Source organism: Mus caroli, unplaced genomic scaffold (genome assembly GCF_978045245.1).
Source record: "Mus caroli unplaced genomic scaffold, Mus_caroli_1 scaffold_4, whole genome shotgun sequence".
Classification (NCBI taxonomy): domain Eukaryota; kingdom Metazoa; phylum Chordata; class Mammalia; order Rodentia; family Muridae; genus Mus; species Mus caroli.
In genome coordinates, this window is record NW_028227259.1 from 56,263,373 (window position 1) to 56,285,899 (window position 22,527).

Below are 22,527 nucleotides of genomic sequence, written 5' to 3' on the forward strand. Positions count from 1 at the left end.
GTCCCGCGTGATTGGACTGGAGCAGAAGCTGTGTTCCACTCACCAGCAGTCTCAAAATCCTGTGGTGGGGGTCGTGGGTAGCTGGCGGGTGTCAGCCGACACCGGTGCTGGTCCGGCCGGAAGAGCGGCTTTTTTTTTTTTTTTTTTTTTTTTTGTGCGTGTGTGTGTGTGTGTGTGGGGGGGGGGTGTATTTTACTTCTAAAAACAAACATGGGTCTGGATGTATTCAAGGCAGAAGTGTGAAGAACCAGTTTTCAAATCCTTCTTCAAGCAGGAGGCTCAACGTGAGGCCTATGTCCACAGGGAGGCAGGAGAAGGACACAGACAGGCCCTTGCTTTCCGGGTGGAGGTTTTAGCATAAGGACTACAAACTGGGCTGCATTTCCGAGATGAAATTATTGGCTATTGAGTATTTAGAAAGGTGACTGTCACCCAATCCCAATAACAGCCTGGTGGAATGAACACCTTTTTGTTTGTTTGTATTGTGTGTGTGTGCATCTGTGGAGGTCAAAGGACAATTTGTTGCAATCAGTTTTCTCCTTCTGCAATGTGTGTCCTGGGGACAGAACTCGGTGATCAGGCTTAGCAAGCAGCAAGTGCCTTTACATGTTAAACTGTTTTGCTAACCCATGATGGAATTAAAATAAGAATGAGCTTTGTCATTTGTTAGCTGTCTGATTTAGTGCATGTTACCTGCCCTTCGATTTCTGTTGAATTACTTAATGATAATTAAGTTTATGCTATCTGCCCCAAAGGTTTACATTCCGAAATGAAACACACACACACAAACACACACACACACAACATTTATATTTTGATATGCCTTAAACAGCTCAATAGCTGGGCCATTTCCTAACCTCCACATGGTTAATCCACCTCCCAATAATAATCCGGAGTTATTCCTTACTAAACTCTATATTCTATCTTGGCTCCTCTGGACACAGAGGGCTGCCCAACTGGACTATGCTCTGGGCTACACTCTCCTAGCTCCTTCACATGACGACCTTGCCTCTCTGATCTGCACTCTTCTCAGACATTGCATCTCTCCACTTCCCCCATACTCCACCAGCATGGCGGATCTCCTTCTCCTTCCTCTCTCCCAGTCCCAAACCTGGAAAATCCTAAAAGTCCCTCCTCTATCTGCCCTGCCCAACCATTGGCTGTCAGTATTTTTATTTACCAATCAGAACTAACTGGGGGCAGAGTGCCTCAGTGTCTTACTTGCAGACGTGTGGAGTCTCTTGTGCAAACAATTTTGGGGACCCAAATTAACATTGGAATACAAGCAGCATTAGGCCAAACCCACTACAAATGTCTTCACTTTGATATGTGGGGAATGATGCACCTCACATGTTGTTTGGAGATGTAATTAAGAAGCTATATGTTGCAAGTGATCGTTTGTCCCTTGCAGTGTTTATTGTCCCCCACACCACCAGTGAAAGTGCACATCTCCTATGTGGAGCAAGGTTCAATAACCACAGTAGCTCAGTCCACCCCAGGCAAGATTTATTTTGAAAGTATTGTGTTCTGTCCGAATTTCCACTGGAATAGGCTGACGTTCTAGGGATGGGTCGTCTACAAGTTGCTCTAGGAAGGGAGGCTTACAAGTGGCTGAGAGCTTGGAGACTCCTCTCTTGTTTTCTTTCTTTCCCCAGAGACAATTATATGCTTAGGTACCAAGAAGTTTTCCTGTTGTAAAGGCAGTGGGAAGCCATTGAAATTACGTGAGGCCATTGGATGTGATAAAGATAGACCCTTACCTTATCTACTGAGTCATACATTATCACGTGTGGAGCCATGGCCCCTCAAGAGGAATTGACCTCCTGAGAAATAGGTATGGCTTGCTTAGGGTCACACAGCAAGCTAGGAATAGCCACTAAGTCTGGCTACAGATCTCCTGGCCTTATCTTCATTACTCCAGAAGCTTTTAATGGTCAGTGAGCTTAGAAGCTGATTTCCTGGACATTATGTACAACTGAAAACAGACCTTGACATCCCAGGCAGCTTCATCTAGGATCCAATGAGAGTGCTTCTCTGCAGCCACCTGATTGTGAAGGTAGAGCTTCTCAAAGGGACCAGGGAAGGACTGACATTGATTCAAGACTCCATTCAAACCCACCCATCCATCCATCCATCTACCCACCCATCCATCAACCCACCCATCCACCCATCCATCCACCCACCCACCCATCCACCCACCCATCCATCCACCCACCCACCCATCCACCCACCCATCCATCCACCCACCCACCCATCCACCCACCCATCCATCTACCCACCCATCCACCCACCCATCCATCCATCCACCCATCTATCCTTCCACCTACCCATCCATCCACCCACCCATCCACCCACCCATCCATCTATCCATCCATCCACCCACCCACCCATCCATCCACCCACCCACCCATCCATCCACCCACCCACCCACCCATCCACTCATCCATCCATCCATCCATCCACCCACCCACCCATCCATCCATCCATCCTTCCACCTACCCATCCATCCATCCATCCATCCATCCATCCATCCATCCATCTATCTATCCATCCATCCATCCCACCCATCCATTCCTCAGAAGAGTTGCTGGGCCTTGAACTGTGCTGTGAACGATAGCATGTAGTGGTGTTAAGTGTTCTTCATCTTCTGTTAGTGATCTCTGAGACTGTAAATGGTTTGTGTGGGTAGTTACACTTGCTCTGTTCAGTATGGCAACGACTATCATGTGCCAGAAGGAAGGGCATGGCATATATGCCCCAGTCTGACTTCTCCTCCTGTGCAAGAAGGGCACGTGTCCTACCCACACTATGTTTTAAAGAGCTGGGAAGAGTGTGGAGTGGTGAATCTGGTTCTGGTCTGTGAATGCAACTGTTGGGAACTAGGAAGATGTGTTCATCTGAGAGGCAACAGGATGCTAGAGAGAGGTCAAAGACAATCAAGCCCAAAGAGAGGGAAGTAGTGCTTTTAGAGGCAAGAGCCAGGGAGCAGCATGGGTTGGGGTGGATCCACGAGGCTCCCACTGGGGTTCTGCTGGAGAACAAATGGATGGGGGAACAGCAAGGGTCCATGGGAGTTCTGATGACGGGCATGAGTTGAGCTCTTTAGCAAGAGTGAGAAATGTGTGCAAGGGGTTTGGTTGTTCTTCTCAAAAGAAATGAGAGCCAGGGGAGCTATGGTGAGGGATGTTAGGGACCAGTGGTGACAGGTAACCCAGCCTTTGTTACCTGTATCTCAATACTGTTTCTAGGCAGGATGCCTAGTTTCTCATTCGGTGTGATGGAAAGTCAGTCAGTGTTTATTAAGCATTTGTGGTGTGTGGGTTGCTAGGCAAAACACAGCAGGACCAGACAGTGGAGACCCAACAGCTGTTTCTCACTTAACTCAGATGACATTTTGCTTAAGCAGAGAAGCACCTGTTAAGCATACAGGGACACATGCAACCAAACCCTAGAGACTCAGGGACTGCTCGAATGCATGAGGAGCCCTTACCATGCTGACTGGGGCAGAAGAAGCCGAGAGCCAGCTCTCCATTCCAATGCTCATATGTATTATGCTGAAGGGATGCTACTGGAAGACACCAGAAAGTACCAGAAAATCTGGATATTTGTTCTCTTAACTCGAATTCATGTTCAAATCAGTAATCTTATGTGTAATAAGAAAAAGTTAATCATTAAAAATCAGACCTTTCCAAAAGCTTGTCACAGATTCTGAAAGTTAATGGCCCTCCACACCTGTCTCTCAGCTGCCAGTAGGTGGCTTTCCTATACATTAAATCAGAAGAGGCATTTTATTACTGTGAATGTAGGAAATCCTGTTTATGTTTTTACCTGTTTTAAAATATTTTGAAATAGAGTTGGTAGATAAAATATAGGATGTCTTTTAGGATGCACTCAATCTAAAAATTATTACTTATAACATTGTTTTTCAATCTGTGGGCTATGGCCCCTCTGGGGATGACCAATCCTTCCACAGGGGTCACCTAAAACCATCAGAAAACACATAATCATGTTACAATTTATAACAGTCACAAAAATCACAGTTATAAAGTAGCAACAAAAATAAATTTATGGTTAGGGTCACCACAACATGAGGAACTGTATGAAAGGGACTCAGCATTAGGAAGGTTGAGAACCGTGGTCCAGTGGCTTACTTGGAATTCCACTTAGGTTGCATATCTGTATTTTTTTTTTTTTTTACTAAATCCTGGAACATTGTCTTTAAGTTAATAAATCTTGACAGACTCCAGCAGTTCCTAGTAATAGAGGGGCTCTTAATTTTCTTCATTTATTTCCTAATACTGTCAAAGGGTCAGAGGGAATGATCCGGTCTTTATTTTAGGCAGGAAAGGTATGTAAGATCTACTCAAATATCAAAGGCACTTATATCCCCTACATCTTTGGTCCTTTCAGTTTGAACTCTGCGTTTTGGCTCTAAAACTGTTGACAGTGAGGCTGGTGCCAGCCACTCCTCTAAGACTGAAGTCTGAGGGACGCAGGGCTGGCCTGGCTTGACACGCTGGGGGCATGGGCAGCTCAGCAGCTGCTCCTCAGTATGCTCCCTCAGACCCGACCATCACTGTAAGATGCACGTCTTTTCAAATCTAGAACCCGAGAAGGCAGTCTTATCATTTCTCGCTACTCCCTGTTTTCCTCTTCCACAGGAAGGTTTGGGGTTGATTGAGAGTGTAGGGCCTGGATCAGTGCACGGTTATGGCCCCACGGAAAGGAGAAGACGAATGTCCACTCTTTGGATAGCTGACAGCTCATAGCAGTGAACTTTACTTTCCTTGAATCTTTTTCTTTGCATAATTGTTACTTTCTACATGTGCATACAAACTTGTTTCTGTTGAAAAGGTTCATACTAACTTTTTTAAGTAGACAAGACAATATTGTTCAAGGGGGGGGAAAGGAAAAGAAAGGCGGGCGGGAGGGAGACAATGTGTGTGTTTGATACACTGGATCAGTATATGCTATCTAGAAATGGTCTTTCACTGTATAATTTATTTCTATTTTTAAGCAGAGTTCTTAGCGTTAAGTGTTTTCAACACTAATTTTGCAAAGAAATTCTAAAAGAGCGGTAACACTTTAATTTTGCAAAGAAATGAAGCTCACACAATACTCCAACTTTTATGGAAGAATGATAACACTTGTTGAGTTCCAATATCCACTTGCAAGTTGTTAACACACAGATAATGTAGCCGTATGTTCAGTTTACGCACACGTACACACACACACACACACACACACACACACACACACACACACAGTGAGCCAATTATCAAGAGCTACATCGATGGTATTTAAAAGCATACATAGTTTTGGCATTCAAAGCTAGGTATTGAGTCCCACATGCTAGTTTTCCTTGGGGATTGACTACATATGTTACCACCCTTGCCCAGGTAAGGACCTCTCCCTTCTTACCCAGAGGTATTTCTGGAAAGGAGGAACTACAGGTGAACAGAAGAAAGTAAGTTGAGGTTTAAAAAAAAAAAGGTTGTGGGGATTAGCTACAGAGGAGAGATTATACTGTAGAGATCAACCTCTGTTCTGCAGCTTGACATTGCTGACAGAAAACAGTTCTAGCTACTGGCCTCGCACACCCTTTCCTCTGTAGAAATAAAAATTCTAACACCTGTTTTTTAGACACATTCTTCATGTATTTCTGATGACAACCTCAACCTTTCACCCCTGAGTGTACTTGTACAACCTCAAGCTTTTAAAATTTGTCAGACTTCTCCCTTATTCAGAAGAGGCCAGAGGAGGTGTGTGCGCGGGCGTGGTCACATGTCCTTAGTGGCGATGAGAAGGTGTGTAGCTGTAGTATGTGTGAGAAGTAGGCATGGGGAGGACCAGAATTCTTCAGGAGCAGAAGAAACCAGAGCAGAGCAGTGTGTCACTATGGAGAGACGTCACCTGGGCGTTCCAGAAAATTCTAACGCTCATCAAGGTCTACACCCCTATTTTGAACGTGGACTTGGCAGTGACATTTGTAGCACGAGCCCAGTGGGGTCCCTATCACTGGCCTGCTGAGGTTTCTTCCATGGTAAACAATATGGAAAATGTCTTAGCATTTTCGTGACCCCGCCTTAAGTTCCTTCTGGAACTTTGTGAAGGGTGAAAAGCAGACATCGAAGAGTCCTCGTGAGAAATGGGTCTTCCTTCTCCTTCCCTGCCACTTCTCTTCCTCCTTGCTCCTGGTCCCCTCCTTCCTGCTGCCCGCAGCGAACCAGGTATAGCTCAGGGGGGTGGGGCAGAGGTGCTCATGTGGCTGTAGGAATACCGGGACAGGGATGCCCTTATGGTCCTCCCATCCTCCTCCTCTCCCACTTCTCCTCTCACCCCGGTGGGACCAGGATTCGGGCAACAGGGGAAGGTGGCCATGAAGCCCAGGCGAAAGCGTTTGTTCATGAAGCAGTAGATAATGGGGTTCACACAGGAGGAGGTGTAGGAGAGGAGGAGGATGAAGGAGATGGGGGTCCCTGAGAGGTGTTTCTCAGCAGAAACCGTGTCATATGCCCGCCAGGCATTGGCACTGAAGATGGGCATCCAGCACAGGAAGAAGAGGACCACAATGACAATGAGCATGCGGATCACGCGCTTCTTGGCGATCAGGTTGGCAGCAGAACCACTGCTCCTGATCCGGTTGATTCTGCCACCACTGCTGCTGGTTGACAGCTGCTGCAGCTCTAGCTTCCTTGGAGGCCTGGATTTCTGTAAGTAACAGCCATCACTATCCTCATATCGGCTGCTGCTGCTACCGCCGCCGCTGCTTAGCCTCTTCTCTGGATGGGAAAGTGACATCATTTTTAGTGTTCAGGACAAGTCATGCCAGAGAGAAGACATAAAGCCCCTGACTCTCCCCAAATCCAGGTGGCTAAGCTGAACTTGAACTGGAGAAATGGACAGGCAGCCTGGCTTGTACTGATTGAAATTAGTATTGGTCTGCACTAGTTCTGTGAAATATAAACCATGTATAGATGATGATGATGGTGGTGGTGGTGATGATGATCCAATCCTATACACAAAGGCTGGAAAGCTGAAAGTTATTACAAAATAAATATTTACACTCTTCTCAGCTTTCTTTCGTGTTTGCTTGCTGAGTTTTTAGATTACTTTTATCTTGAGGACTCCAAGTAATGAGAGAAAGTCAATAGAAGCCAGAGAGACTGCATTATCTACATGGTGAAGAACGGAGAGAGGGGGGCAGAGCAAGAAGGAAAAAGTTGTGTCAACACAGGTGTCGGGGACAGGTTCAGCGGGCTGAGGGAGGAGGGAGGTGAGGGAGAAAGGCAGAGGGTGGGAAATGAGCAGCCAAAAGCCCAGCTTGTAGGCCAGGGATCTAATGTCTCTTAATGGAGTGTATGGGACAGAATCCCCAGGAGCTGTCAACTAATACTACATGACAGCAAGCCTCGGGGACAGGAATATCTCCTCCTTTTATACGTGTAGATTTGGAAAGTCTGGGTCTGCAGACTGCCCTGTGACCCAGAGTCTCAGAAAGAAATACCCCAGCATGTGCTCCCCATGTCCTGAGTACCTGCAGCTAACTTACGAAGCGAGCTTCCGAGCTCTTCTGGAATAAACATCCAGCCCAAAGAATCAGTACCTTTAGCAGATTTCTTCTGGCTGGCATCAAACTTGATTCCTCGGTAGAGTTCCAGAGAGATCAGCCCGTAAGCCACCACCATCACAATCCCGGGGATAAGGAAGAGTATGAGTAGCAGGAATGTCTGCCTAATACAATGAAAAGAAACCTAATTACCAGTGACTCTGGAGCTTCGAGTTCTGATGGGCAGGAATGACGAGGGCGAACCGGTCTGAGCAGACACCATGTTAGTTTCTAGCATCTGGCATCTTTAAAAAGTCCACGTCTGGAGGTTTGGTCGTTAGAACTTGTTTGCTTCTCTTTGAAGTGTTTCTGAAAGACTGCTTACAGTGTAGAAACGTGGAACCATTCTAAGCCCCAAAGCAACTAACACGTTAAAGGATAACAGGAAAGCTGGGAATGTGGTGTGTACGTAAAGCTCTTGATCTTCAGGAGGCGGAGGCAGGAGGATTGCTCAAGTCTAAGAGTTTGAGACTGGACTGGGTGACATAGTGAGACCCTGCTTCAAGCATGAATGGCAAGAACAATAAATAGATAAAGAAATCCTTAAAAAAATAATAGGAGTATGTGGATTATATGTCCAAGTTGTTGAAATAATGTGAAAATAGTTTCTATCTTTTGAGGACTAGTGCTGGGTACTACAGGTGAGAGCAAGCTTTCTGCATATGTGTCTTAGCGTAATTCACAGAAGAACCTTTTTTTTTTTTTTTTTTTTTTCTCGAGACAGGGTTTCTCTGTATAGCCTTGGCTATCCTGGAACTCACTCTGTAGACCAGGCTGGCCTTCAACTCAGAGATCCACCTCCCAAGTGCTGGGATTAAAGGCGTGTGCCACTGCGCCCGTCTCACAGAAGAACCTTTGATAACAGGTTCTTATAGCTGCTCTTATTTGAACACTTAATGTAGAGATGAGAATATTGAGTCTTGAAGAGATTAAATGTGCCCCAAATCATACTGCTAGTAGGAGAGGTGAGATTTGAAACCCAATGGCGTGCATCAGGGTACCCAACATGTTGACCCTCCAATAAGAGCTATTAAACGTTTCGATCAGAATCTTGGAAAACCGTTCAGATTTACCAAATGTGCCAGTTGCTCCCCATAAATCTCTTCAAGTACCCATGCTCTGTCACCCCGTGAAGCCGATTTGCTCGTGCCAAAGTCTTGTGCCTGGCAGGATTGAGCTATGCTTTCTCTAAACACAGTGGATGGTTGAGAATTCACAGCCTCCTGCTCTGTGAGTCTGGCCCCTAAATCACTTTTGTAGTCTGGCGTGTGTAGGTTACAGATTAAACCATACAATTGTCAGAGGCAAACAGTGGCTAGGCCATTTCTCATTGCACATGGACATGTTTTGATAAATCTTGTCTCTCTTTCTAGTGTAATGCTTTTTTGTGTGTGTTCAAGCTACTTGGTTGAATGAGAAGAAATACAGCAACGGAACATGATCTGGGTTTTTAGCCACTTCTGAGTGTCTAGTCCCTGCTTCTAAAACAGTCCTATAATTAGTAAATGTAACCCTCCTTAGAAAGCCTTTATGGTATCTGTCCCGTAGTCATCTGGCAAGGCTTTCCGGTCCCTCACATTGCTAACTTAGACTTAACCGTGTCAGAAAAGATGAGCGAAGCACTGCCTTACCAGGACTGCTGCATAGCGTCACTTGGCAACAGGAAGCGGCACATGTTTGCCGTCTGGTTATTGTTTTTAGTAAAAGGCACCAAGTTGCTGTAAATGGGGTACGGAGTCATGATGGTAAAGGAGAGGCACCAGGTGGCAGCGATGACCTTCAAAGCATGGGACTTTGTTTGCCAGACGCGGGATTGTAGGGGTCTGCAGATGGCGCCGTATCTCTCCAGAGAGATGGCTACCAGGTTGAAGGTGGAAACACTCACGGAAGTGCCTGGGAGGAACAAAGAGGGCCGTGCTCAGGTGTTGATTTGTACATTAGCTTAAGTGTATTCGAGCTTCAGTTTAGAATCGCAGGAGAACGCACAAGGGGTAAAGAGAGACTATGTACAGTTTAAAAGGACGATTTAGTCCCAGCTTTGTACTGAAATGGACTTAAGGCAGTTAAGCATCGCCAAAACATCTCATCGCCAATTTTCGGGTAAGTTTATTGAGCTTTGGTTGCAGTCTAACTCCAGCTTGGACTGAAGGTACTCATTAATTAATAAACAAGGGGCTAAAAATAAGTTGCCATCCCACAGAAGGGTTTTCTGGAAACCTTGGAAGAGCTCTAATTTTGATCAGGAGCCTGTGGTCAAATTGACATTAAAAGGCAGAAATTCTTCAGGACTCCATGCTGCCAAAGGTCACTGGGTTCTGAGCCTGAAGCGCTGACTTGACCAAAATTTCTAATACACAATTTAAAAGAGGGAAACTTCCTTAAATTTAAAACATCTGCTGAAAAAAAAATGCCCAGTCCAAAAAAAAAAATAGTGACAGAGAAAAGGTTCTAGAGTGATCTAAAGGTTTCTCGGTGGGGGAGAAGCAGGGTCTTGCCCTTCTGCCTCTGTAAGAAAGTGACCATGTATCCTGACTAGAGTGGGAGAGACACGCTACATCTCTGCAGCGTCTGCCTGCAGACACTAAAAAGGAGTCTCTCCTCCCGGTTGTGCTGGGTGTGTATGCTAATTATGTCTTATGCTTTATGCTCTCCTTAGAACTTTCAGGTCCGAGAACCATTACTCACCAACGAGTTGTTACCCACGGATCGGGGAACAGATTTTCTAAGCTTAGCATCCCAAACCACCACTCCTTACCAGGATAGAGACAGAGAGGCAGTAACTCCCTAAAAGCCATGTATAATCTTATTCTAAAACCTTTAAGTAAAAACTGTTTTATCCCTTTCCTTCCTTCCTTCCTTCCTTCCTTCCTTCCTTCCTTCCTTCCTTCCTTCTCTGTCTCTCTCTTCCTTCCTTCCTTCCTTCCTTCCTCTCTTTTCTTAGGTAGAATCACTGTGTTTTACTGGACTTCACCCTAAAGAGCCTACAACATAGAATTCAAAGGCTAGCTTTAAATTCCACTGAGATTCTCCTGTGCAATGGGTCCACAATCACTGTAAACCCACATTCAGACCAGCACACCACCACCCCCCCCAACCCCCACACAAGATTAGGTATCTGATGAGTGTTGTTAGAGTCGTATTGGGGAGACCACAACATAGACCAAAGGCTCTAAATCACCAGGATGAGAAATTTAACAAAGCCCCGGACGTGGTGGGGCTTGCCGACCTAAGCTATACAGTAACTTGCCAGGTCAGTCAAGGCTACCTTCAGAACCCTGCCCCAAATAAACAATCAAAAAACAAAACCAATGCCAAACAACAAGAAAAGGGAATTTAAAAAAGTAAGCTATTACAACATTCTAAGTAACTCCGGAATGATTTTGCTGTTTAATTTTCGCTATTAAAACTGTTCTGCGGTGAAATTCACACAGCATAGAACTAGGCACCTTAAAGCAGACAGTTCCAAGGCCTTCAGAGCTGGGTGACTGTTCACAGATGATGGGAGTCCTATGTTAATTCTCCTCTCTGCTCTGGCTAAGATGCTGGAGTGTTGTACCTGTGAGACACCTGGGAGGGCCTCAGAAGGTAAAGAGCTCTCAGTGATGCTTCGGTAGCTAACAGGGAACCTTCTCATTTTTTAGGCTTTACAATACATTTGGGAGACCCCCAACACAGAGGACATGTTCTTGGTTACTTATCTCAGGGCACGAAGGTCATGGATTCATCAGCATTGTGTCTTGTGTTGGAATCTGCACATTCCGCTGGGAAAAATTAAAGCTTTCTGGTCCTCAGAAGACTGCCCTAGACCAACTCAGTGCTGTCTGTTTTATACAGGCCAGTCAGAACCAAACATCCAAACATCCCCCTTACACACACACACACACACTTCTCACCTCTCTTTCCTAGTTGGTTCTGAGAATGGGCAAGGGATAAGGCAATATGACAGACAAAGAGGACCGAGGACCATGTTTCTGTTCAGGGTTCGGGGAACCACAGCAGCTGGCATATTGAGGCATTCGCTCACCACTGTGATGCCTGCTAATCCAAGCTCAGATCCTGGCCACCACAGTTCCCACTCATGCACGTGCTTGGTGAGCCCCGGAAGCATTAGTGATAGTTACTCACCAGGCGGTTGGGAGACAAGATCATGGGAGTAAATGTGCTCAGCAAAATACCTGGTGCATAAAAAGCTCTTAAAAAAAAAAAGCTTTGTTTTAATATTTGTTGATTTTTCCCAGTTTAAAACCATCATTGTGTTTGATATAAGCAGTAAGCTACACAGCTCATTCAATCAGGGGCTACTTCATAGTTCATGGTCCCTAGGAACATATTCAGCTTCTTATTACACACACACACACTCCTAGTCTAAGACGCCCCCAAGCTTTGACAGAACAGTCTGGAAAGTGCATCCTGAGAAGAGAAGCTATACTTCAATAAAATAGTTAAAAATAGCCTGCATTTCTCTCAGAACAAAAAACACAACACTAAAGAGCTCTGATCCCATGAACCCTCTCTATTCCAAGAAACCCTGATCCAACTTGGGAGTTAATATGAAAACTGCCACCAGAGCCATGGAGTAACTTGAAGTCACCTATAACTTTTTGTCCCTCCGCAAAGCCTACTCAATCTCTACCATAGTTTTATACCAATTTCACAGACACACAGATACACAGACACACACAGACACACACACACACACACACATGCACACACTTCCTAGCATGTGGAGGACTGACGTGCTGTGAAGAAAACACCTGTGTGCTTGCACCCAGGCCCAGACAGCCAGATGCTTGGTATTTCGGAACCCAGCAGGGCCTCTCTGCTGTGACTGTCAAGGGGCTGACAAAGGGAGGGTGTGGGATAAGCCCCTTCAGCAGACACCTGCAGGACTCACCCATGAAATAGGTGGTAGTCTTGCACACGGCACTTCCAAAGATGAAATCCTTGAGCAGGTTGGGGATGAGGTTGAACGGCATGCAGAAGAGGCAAAGCATGAGATCACTGACAGCCAGGGACAGCAGGAAGATGTTGGTGACAGTCCGCATCCTCTTGTTTCGAATCAGCACCGTGATAACCAGTGTGTTCCCCAGCACACTGAGAAGGAATATGAAGGAGTACAGGAGAATCTGCACTGCAGACTGCCATTCTGCATTGAAAAGGGAAGAGTTGGAGGGAGGGGGGTTTAGAGGGCAGAATGATAAAAACCTTAGGCCCCCAGGGGAGAGGTTAGTTCCTGATGAAGTCCCCAAGGGTATGCATCACTGAACCCAAGTATTCCTGAACTAGCTCTATCATACAGAAACAAGCCCAGGAAAGCACGGGGCAATCCGATTGCTTTTTAAAGGTTGGGATGTTAACGGGATCCGTCAGGAAAGCAGCTTTTCCAGAGGACAGTGCTTCCGAAGGCTTCTGGCTTGCTTTCCCTGAGGCTAAACATTTATTTTGCTCTAATTACTTCTCCATGCTGGGTTTCCCCTAAGAAAAAACAACCTCTGCCCTGTGACAGTGCCTTTTCTGTACTGCTTCTAAGTTCAGACGTCCACACTTGACACCCCTTTCTTCCTGCGACTCTTCAGTGCTTTTATCACCTCCCCCCAAATCCTGCATGAACCCCCACTCTCCCATGTGAATAATAAAAATATTTGACTGTAGATTTCCTCTTACTCTTTTATTCAAACTTCTGAACATACAACTTCATTTATCTTTGTCTCACGGGGACTTTGCACACACACACACACACAAACACACACACACCCTGCATGATATATTTCATGTATATTTCAATTAGCCTTGCTGTTGCTATATCTCCCTTACCTTGGTAGTTTTCTGAATTCTAACCATAGCCTCTGGCACCTACCTTTTGAAGGCTGAGGTTGATCCAGGCAGAAAAGCGTCTCATTTTCCAGCCCGAGTTCACAGGGGGGAGTGATGTTGCTCCCATTCATAAGAAGGCTGTCGACCACATCCATCCTGCCGCTTCCTACCAAGTGCTGGCGAGCTAGTGAATGGCTCACTCCTGTCTCTTTCCTCTAATGATCATAGAGTCTCCCAAATGCAACCTGCCGTGGAGGAGCAGGGAGGGGAGAGATCCAGGTGTGGGCTCTGCAGCCATTCCTAAAGGCAACTTGAGTTCAGCATTCTCAGACCATCTGGGCAAGCATTTGTACTCCTGTGGGGAGAAGGCAGCGGTGCAAGTCAAGCCTGCTCCACTCCACCTTCCAGGCCCACCCCTCCCACTCCTGGGCCAGTCTGAGGCCCTGAGCAGTGGCAGCCTGGCTGCGTATTAACCCTTCCCAGAATGGGAACACATCTACACACATACACACAGAATGTACACAGAGTGTGTGTGTGTGTGTGGAGAGAGAGAGAGAGAGAGAGAGAGAGAGAGAGAGAGAGAGAGAGAGAGAGAGAGAGAGACTCCAATTATTACCTCTCCTCTCTGCCTGTCATTGTCCCAGACATATTCAGGGTGAAGCCTGAACTGTGTGAGACAGCATCAATTAACATGGTAACAGATCCGATAATGCAGACCATCGGACTAAGGGACACAGAAGGACTGCATTCCTATCTCCTTATATAAAAGCAATTAGTGCCTTTTAGCTTTGGAGCCTTGCCCAGCGGTGTATATGGAGAGCTGCCGGTGGTTGTTAAGGTGTTACTAAGCGCAGTGCTATGGCTTGTGGTCTCTGCCCTTGTTAACCAGACTGGGGACTCTTCCGAATACAGATTCCTAGGTCCTTAGTACTATAGAAGTCAGCAATATTTGTGTTTCCTTGTTTATTTTGTTTGCTTGTCTTTGCTTTGTCCACTCAGCCCAGAACTGTTCACTGAGAGTCAACCATTTGTTGAGCACTTTTCAAGCATTCCAGGAAATAATAAGACCACCCCAGAGGCTGTTCAGCGTGGAAAGACAGGAGGAAAGGATCGCCCTGGTAGGGGTCTGGACCTGAAATGTCTGTAAGAAAGCATCCAAGTAGGAGACACAACATGCTTTGTAGAGGTCACAGCTGGTACAAAGGGCTGTAGGCAGTAATGAGCTTGGCCTATTTGAACAACAGAAGTAGGAATAAGTTAGGGAATGTCAGGGGACAGGGGTGGGGGAAGTTAGTGTGAGAGACCTGTTTAGGGGCCTGGATTTTTTTTTTTTTTAGAAAGTTACACACCATTTAAAAGCCCCTCGCTGTTCACTGTACAACTGGTCTCAGTTTGAATATCTGAGAAACAGGCAACACATTAGCATCTGTGTTTTTGACTGGTTTGTCCCACTGTCCTATGACCTGACCAATTTGCTAGGTAACCCTGGCACCTCTTGTGCCCATGTGTCCCACTGACAGAATCAAGTACTGACTTTTCCTGGCCCAAGAATGAACTGGCACTCTTCACACAGAAGCTTAGGATGAGCGGCTGTGAGGACAGTGGTAAAATGTCTTTTCCTGTTTGGGGCAAGGAGTCATAGAAATCAGATGGGCGGGGCAGAAACCAGAGGAAAGGTGCGTAGGTATTAGCAAGACAAACCTTGGTATCACCTGGATCAGGGATTAAATTCTGGCTTCACTGGGTACGTGTTGGAAAGAGCCATGCACAGTTTGTGACTTTACCAGTGTTCTTTCTTCATCAGGTGGCGATCAAAACGGCTTCATAGCCTTTGTGGCAGAGATAGGCTGGTCCATGAAGGTGCAGTAAATAGCAGAAGGCAGGATGCAAGGCTTTCACAGATAACATTACCGGGGTATGATGGGTTTCAACATCAACTTGCCACACTTAGAATCACCTGTGTAGGGAGCCTCAACTGAAGAATTGACCTGATGGCTTTACTGGATATGCGAAGATCCACCTCCAGTGTTGGCTGCATCTTCTGGTAGCAGCCCTGATAAAGATTCAGGGGAAGCGAGATAACTGGCCTTTTGCTCACTCTTCACAGAGTCAATTCATTCTGTTGTTGCTACAGCTGTTATTGCTTCACTGATAGAGAGCCAGAGTCTCCAGGCTTCCAAGGCAGACCCAGGAAAGCCTTCAGTCTTTAGTGTTAGACTGAGAGTTCTAAGACCCTCAGCCTTCTGTGCTGAACAATGACTGTGGCCACTGACTCTCTGCTGTGAGCAGTCACTGTGGGACTCCTCTGACAGTTGAGGGGCTCCTGAGATCAGAGCAACCACTAGGCTCTTAGCTTCTCTGGTGTGAGATAGTTGTTACTATTTCAGCAAAAGTTGATTTTAATTGTGTGTGTATGTGCGCGCGCATATGTATGTATGAAATTAAAGATGGATATATATATATGTATATATATATATATATATATATATATATATATATATTCTCTGTTCTTTTCCTCTAGAGAACCCTGACTAACAAAATGGTTATTCTTTTTAGAATTATGAACACCAACCCCATGGACTCATGACTTGCTGGTGATGACAGTCACCACCCCTTACCCAACTCACCTACGACCTGCCAGCTCTAAACTCAGGCCCCTTCCTGTACCTCGAAATGTCTTGGGTAGTCTAGTATTGGCGACTGAGTACCAACTTTGCTAGCTGGGGGCAATAAGGGATCCCATGTTACAATGTCCCAGTTGGTTGGGAAAAGCCTTGTTTTAAAGCCTGGCCATAACTGTCACATCTCCACTGGTTCTTAAGGTTGACTCAGGTATGACCTGCTATGGAGGAGCTTCTTGTTGGGGTTCATGGGGCTATCAGCCCTGCTGAGGGTCACATGCTAAAGAGCTGAGGGCATGGGTTAAACCTGCTCTGAGCCAAAGTGGAGCCCAGTTTGGCTAGGTTCTGCATTTGCTTCTTCCTTCCTCTCTTCCTTTCCTTTCTTCTTTCCTCTCTGGAAGGAAGCAGGGAGGGAGTACTAGAAACTCCACAGACCCCCAGCAAGGCTTGTCACACATCTGAATGCTGTGTTCTGGAAACTTCAGGACACTTCCCAACAACCAGGCTTAGTGGTTGAATGATGGGGGACTTAACAGCCTCCTTTCCATTCTTCAGCCCTGGCCAAGGACTCTGCATTCCCATCTAGTATCCCCAAGTGGATCAGAGGCCAGTTGGCTTGGGGTCGTCTGTGGGAGTTTCCCAGAAGCCAGTGAGGGCATGAGAACCAGCTCAGACTCAAGGACTGGAGCCTGGCACTCACACCGGCAGTCCATAGAACCTGAGTTCACCCATATGTAAACAGGATAAACGACACCACCTATGAACAGAAACACACACAGAAAACATGTATAACAAGGCCTGGATTCTAGTTGTGATTAATAACTGATAAGGTTAACTCTAGGGGCGCTGTCTTTATCCCCATTATCATGGCTAGATTAAGGGTCTATCTGCCCAGTGTCCCCACACAGCATGTGGAATATAAACAGGGGATTAATAGGAATGCACAAACAGTGAGCAGGAAGGGGAGCCAACATTTTGTTGCTTGTTAACCCTTTCTCTAACTTGGTAACTAACGTGGCTGCTGTCCTGGCCATCTCTGGATTTTTCACTCTCAGTTTGTGAGCCAGTGATATTTAACTGTTACATAAAAGCAAAGCCCACTGCGAGCGAGGAGGGAGCAGGGTATCTGATGCACTCCCAGCATGCTTAGCCCTCCTTCAAGCCCACAGTATACATGTGGGGTGTGTACAAACACAGTTGTGTGAGTGCAGACCCGTGTGTGCCACCCTGAGTGTTTGATGGACAGAAAACAATCTCAGGCTTTGGTCCTTATCTTCCACCTTGTTTGACGGGGTTTTAGGAGTGGTTCACTGCTGTGTAGGCTGGGATCCTGTGAATCAATGGGTTTCTCCTGTCTATGTTCTACCCCACCCCAGGAGTGCTGGGATTACAGACATATGCCACTGTGTCAGCTTTACATGGGCACTGAGCACCCAAATTCGAGTTCTTACTGTTTCCCCAATGTACTTTTATCAAACGCCCTCATGGGACATCTCCTGAGCTGGATGCAAATGTGAGCCAAATGGTTGGAATTTCCATCCTCAGGCATGCTCAGTCCCCTGAAGAGATCACTGGGAAGGGTGGTGGGCAAGCTAGAAATACCACTTGCTTTGATTGGTAGCAGTTCCAGGTGAATTGACGACAATTGTCCAAATTGAATAAGAATGGTTTAAGTGTCTCTCAGTTCTCAGAGATATACAATAGCAGGTAGGGCTGAGCCTGAGCACTCCCTCCATTTGAATAGCCTTTTGGATTTCAGGGTCTTTACTGCGGAAGACTGAACCACAGGAGATGATGAGCAATTTCAGTGGGGTCATGGGTGATGAGATTATTACTGGCTGCTCAAGCTCATTTCTGTTTTAGGAACCAATCCTTTTTAAAACACCAACAAGATTGGCGTGAGCCACTTCCTTCATTATATAACATTAAATGCGGGCAAAAAACATTAGTGGGCAAAAGGTATATTTAAGTTTCAGGGCCCCACAGGATTGCTTTTCTAATCTGAAGCCATTTGAGAGAAACACCTCTGATCGCCAGGCGCTGTTAATGATGATTGCCGGTGTGAAGACCCAATTCACAGACAGGGCAGTGTGACATTTCTCAAAGCCTGGCTGCTCAGAAAGTAACCATCTAAATTCCTCATTGTTCAGTGTCTTTCATCGAATGGCTCAGCCTTCTGTAAGGGACAGAGTGGGATCTCCCTTCTTTCTCACTGTGTGCTGGGCAAGATGGATCCCGTCGGGGAACGGAGGGTGGTTGTCTGATGTCTGTGTGCTCCTTCCCGACCACCATTTTGGAGAAGTCACAGTGGATTCCCACTGCAGAAAAAACAACCCTGTGCCTTCCTACAGGGAAAAGCAAGTCTTTTGGATGAGATTGTTGTTTAACAAGCGGGGTGGGAGCCGTAGCTCTGCCAGTAGAGTGCTTGCTTCTTAAGCAGGGGGAACGGAGTTTGGAATTTTAGCACCCAGATAGGTTGAACGGGTGACGCCTCTCTGTAACCCTAGTGCAGGGGATAGAGATATGAGGGTCCCTGGTGTTTGGTGGTTTCTAGCCTAGCCAAATCTGTGAATTGAAAGTTCAGTGAGAGTCCTTGCCTTAAAAAATCAGGTGGAGAGTGATCCAGGAAGAGACCCAGTGACCTTTGACCTCCACATGCTTGTGTGCCATTGCAGAGCCCTTGGGATTTAGCATTGACTCACTTGAGTTTCTATTACTTCACCTGTAAAATGGGTTCACGTTGGTGACACTTACCTCAGAGAGCTGCTAGCATGTTCTCCATCACAGTGTGTGTGGAGTGCACAGCAGTATGCTTGGATGTCACCAGGGCCCAGTAGATGACCATATAAATAATTTTCTATGGCTTGTGTTGACTAGGAAAATCCAAAGCACTCTAGGGCACCATCTCCAGATGACCTTTGTTAGCTGGTACAAGGCTCCCTTCCGGCCATGCAGCTTTGGAGTAATACTCTGCATGCAGTACCTACCTGACATTTACTCTCCAGGCATGGGAGTTTTAAAAACCGAGTGTCTACCTCAAAATGAGAAAAATGGCTTTTGTCGTGTTTGGGGGGAAGTGAAGTACAATTTTTTATTAAAAATATAGTTACTGACTGTTCTTCCAAAGGTCCTGAGTTCAAATCCCAGCAACCACATGGTGGCTTATGACCATCCGTAATGACATCTGACGCCCTCTACTGGTGTGTCTGAAGACAGCTACAGTATACTTACATATAAATAATAAATAAACATTAAAAAGAAATAAAAATATAGTTAAAGGAGAAAAGCACCCTCATGTCATCATCCAGAATATTTGAAATGCATTTTACACATGTGAAGCTTGGCGCGGTCCTTTGTAGTCACTTAGCATAATTCTTTCAAGTTTTCTTCATCCTCCTCTCTGTGTGTGTGTTGTACATATGTATGCCTATATGCTTTTGGATGTCTCTGTGGATGTGCATCACATACATGTGTGTACACACCTGTAGAGGCCTGTGGTTGCTGTCAGTTTCTTTCCTGCTTTATTCATTGAGGCAGGGTCTTGCAATCTGACCCAGAACTCATGGACAGATCTAGTCCTGCTAGCCAGCTTGCTCTAGAGATCTGTCTGTCTCCCAAGGCTGCAGTTACAGGCGGGACAAATGCCTACCCAGCCTTTCTGTGAGGTTCCAGGCACTGGGGATCCAGGTGAGGAACTCCGGTTCTCCTGAGGCTGGCCTAGCATGTTAACGACTGAGCGTCTCCCCTCGACCCTCCCTCCTCTCCTTTCCCAAGTCGCAGTACTTGTCAGTGGGGTTTTAATAGTGTCTACTGTTGTGTTCGGAATATGTAAGCCTGACTTTGCGGCACAGACCTGTAATCACAGGTACTTGGGAGGCTGAACCGATTACTTTCATTTATGGGAGAAGGTTTTTTTCTTCTTCTTTTTTTAATTTCATAAAGCCAATGTCATTTTGACTTCTCTGCAGCTTCCGGCCTAAGCCTAACCACAGTAATATGAATGAGAGTCTGTGTCTTTTTATTTCTCATCTTCTCCCAGACGCCTGCCTCCTCCATGGTACTCAGGATATGGTCCTGGTAACTGTCCATTGCCATCTTCAGTCAGACTTCTCCAGCCCAGCTGGCCTGTCTGGAGTGTCCCGGCTTCGGTCCTCACAGCATAGTCTCCTCCCAGTTACAGCATGCTTACTGCTGAGCTTTTCCTCCGTGATCCCAACACACAGGGACTTAATGAATTTTTCCTCCTGTCAGGCCAAAGATAACTCTTGGCCCAGTGCTCTAACTTGTATCTGTCTCCCCAAGGCAGTATATGACTGCCACTTATCACACGAGGAAGTCACAATCTGCCTTCCTTAGCCTCCCTACACCCTCCACGGTGTATTGTTTGTTGTGTACTTTGTGTGTTGTTTTTAAAACACTAATCAGGATATTGTTCCTACACACACTTTGGTTCGTCAGCCTCACCCTGGAGAGTGTATGATCTGGGCCTCTCACTTGTATCCTATCTTTCCTTTTCTTCTTCTTCTTTTCCCATCCCCATGTCATCTTCTGTGCCAAACCCTTAGCCATGCTAGTGCTCCTAGCATCTTAGTAACTGTTCTCTCTGCCCAGACTGTTTTACCAAAAGTCCTACCCTTGGCGATACCCATAGCTGACACCTCCTAGAGCCTTCTCTCTGGATCCCAGACCAGAAAATATTTCTGCATTGTATATGCAACTGGCTCCCAGGTTTTATCTTACACAGCAAAGACTAGAGTTCAGAATGTCATGGTGCTGTGTCTCTTGGGTCACATCTGGGTGGAGTGCTATGAAGACAAGAGCATCAGCTTTGTACATCACCATAGTAACTCCTTTGTGATGTTCCTCGTGACCCCCTAACAGGCCTGTCCAGTCCTTGACATTGCAACATGACATTGTCATCTGCAAAGCTCACACTTGATAGCCTAATTGAGTCCAAAAACATAATCACACACAAAACTTATGTTTTAAATAAGCTTGCAATTTTGTGCTGCAGCCCATTAACTTCTGTCCTTGGCTGTGTGCAACTAGCAGGCCACAGGATAGACACTCTGCAGGAAGTAGATGTTATTGTAATTTTTCTTGTCAGATAAGTAATGAGTCTTAATGAGATTATAGTGTAGAATTCACATTCAGATCCCAGGTTGCTACCTGGTACCAATGATCCCAGCATAAAACTAGCACCTTAACAATCCCCCAAGTCTGAAGGGACAGAGACCAGCAATTGATTCTCACTCCAATCTGGCCCTTGGCAAATTATGAAGGATGCTTGTTAGTCTTTAAGGCTCAAGTACATGACTCTCTGAGAGCCATTTCAGTGTGTCAGGCACAGGGCGATGCCTGTGTGACTCCCTTAACACAGGACTCACCAGGAAGCCAGAGTAAAATTAGTATAGCAATTCCCCAGCTTCCCTTAGAACAAGTTCTCTGCAAGGACAACTCAAAGATGGACACATAGAGCCGAGTGCTATCTGGAGCTCACACAAGGAGCCCAGTTTGCACCCTTGTGCATCTTCAGTGGTCAGATGGGCTCCATCACTCTATACTTCCAGTCCCTTGTCCATAAAGTACAGACCACAATATAAAACCCCATTGACACCCAGGGGGCACATGGTATATATGTGTGGTGAAGGTTGTAAAGAAAGAAGTGGTATAGGGTTGATACAAGCACCCACACTTCTTGGGTCTTCTAGATGTGGTGTGTCATTTCCCATACAGTTCTCCAGGCCAGAGCATCCTGTCATGATGCATGTGCATCCTCCAAGTGGCTCCCATGTGCCTTTAAAGATTTATTTATTTATTTTATGTATGTGAGTACACTGTAGCTGTACAGATGGTTGTGAGCCTTCATGTGGTTGTTGGGAATTGAATTTTTAGGACCTCTGTTCGCTCCGGTCAACTCTGCGCGCTCAGTCGCTCCGGCCCAAAGATTTATTTATTATTATCCATAAGTACCCTGTAGCTGACTTCAAACGCACCAGAAGAGGGCGTCAGATCTCATTACAGGTGGTTGTGAGCCACCATGTGGTTGCTGGGAATTGAACTCAGGACCTTTGGAAGAGCAGTCAGTGCTCTTACCTGCTGAGCCATCTCACCAGCCTCTCTCATGTGCCTTCAATTCTCTCTCATCTGGATTATCTTGAGACATCTGGTACCTACCTTCTATGCAGGAAGTTGATGTGGTCAACATCACCCTTGAAGTAACTGGAATTCCACCAGGAGAGCATCCAGGTTCATGACCAGGATGCTACCCCACATATTCCCTTGGTCCTCAGTCCTTGACCAATATGCAGAAATAGGAACAGATGACTCAGATTGATCTTGGCTTCAGGAAACTCCTGTGAAAGTCACACCCCCTCTGGCTCTAAACCCACAGCCTTCATCACAGCTTTCCTGCTATGCCCCCAATCCAGAGTCTCTCCCTTGTGTAAATTAAGAGGACACATTCCTCAGCCGAAGACTAGG

The 22,527-nt window shown here is 46.1% G+C and overlaps 1 protein-coding gene across 1 annotated transcript; it reads right to left on the reverse strand.

Moving 5' to 3' along the window:
- Nucleotides 1–4,914: 4,914 nt before the first annotated feature.
- Nucleotides 4,915–13,813, reverse strand: Cckar (cholecystokinin A receptor). Its single transcript, XM_021163581.2, has 5 exons — nucleotides 13,467–13,813; nucleotides 12,504–12,755; nucleotides 9,241–9,502; nucleotides 7,607–7,734; nucleotides 4,915–6,782 (listed from the first exon to the last, which is right to left on the reverse strand). Exons 1-5 carry the CDS (start codon nucleotides 13,576–13,578, stop codon nucleotides 6,238–6,240), a joined length of 1,299 nt encoding a protein of 432 aa, XP_021019240.1. The 5' UTR covers nucleotides 13,579–13,813; the 3' UTR covers nucleotides 4,915–6,237.
- Nucleotides 13,814–22,527: the final 8,714 nt, after the last annotated feature.

Coding starts and splice junctions, on each gene's coding strand:
- Cckar (XM_021163581.2), bottom strand. CDS start 13,578: ATGGATGTGGTCGACAGCCTTCTTATGAATGGGAGCAACATCACTCCC. Junction 12,756..13,466: donor TCAACCTCAGCCTTCAAAAG/GTAGGTGCCAGA, acceptor TTTTCAATGCAG/AATGGCAGTCTGCAGTGCAG. Junction 7,735..9,240: donor GACGCTATGCAGCAGTCCTG/GTAAGGCAGTGC, acceptor TCATTGTATTAG/GCAGACATTCCTGCTACTCA.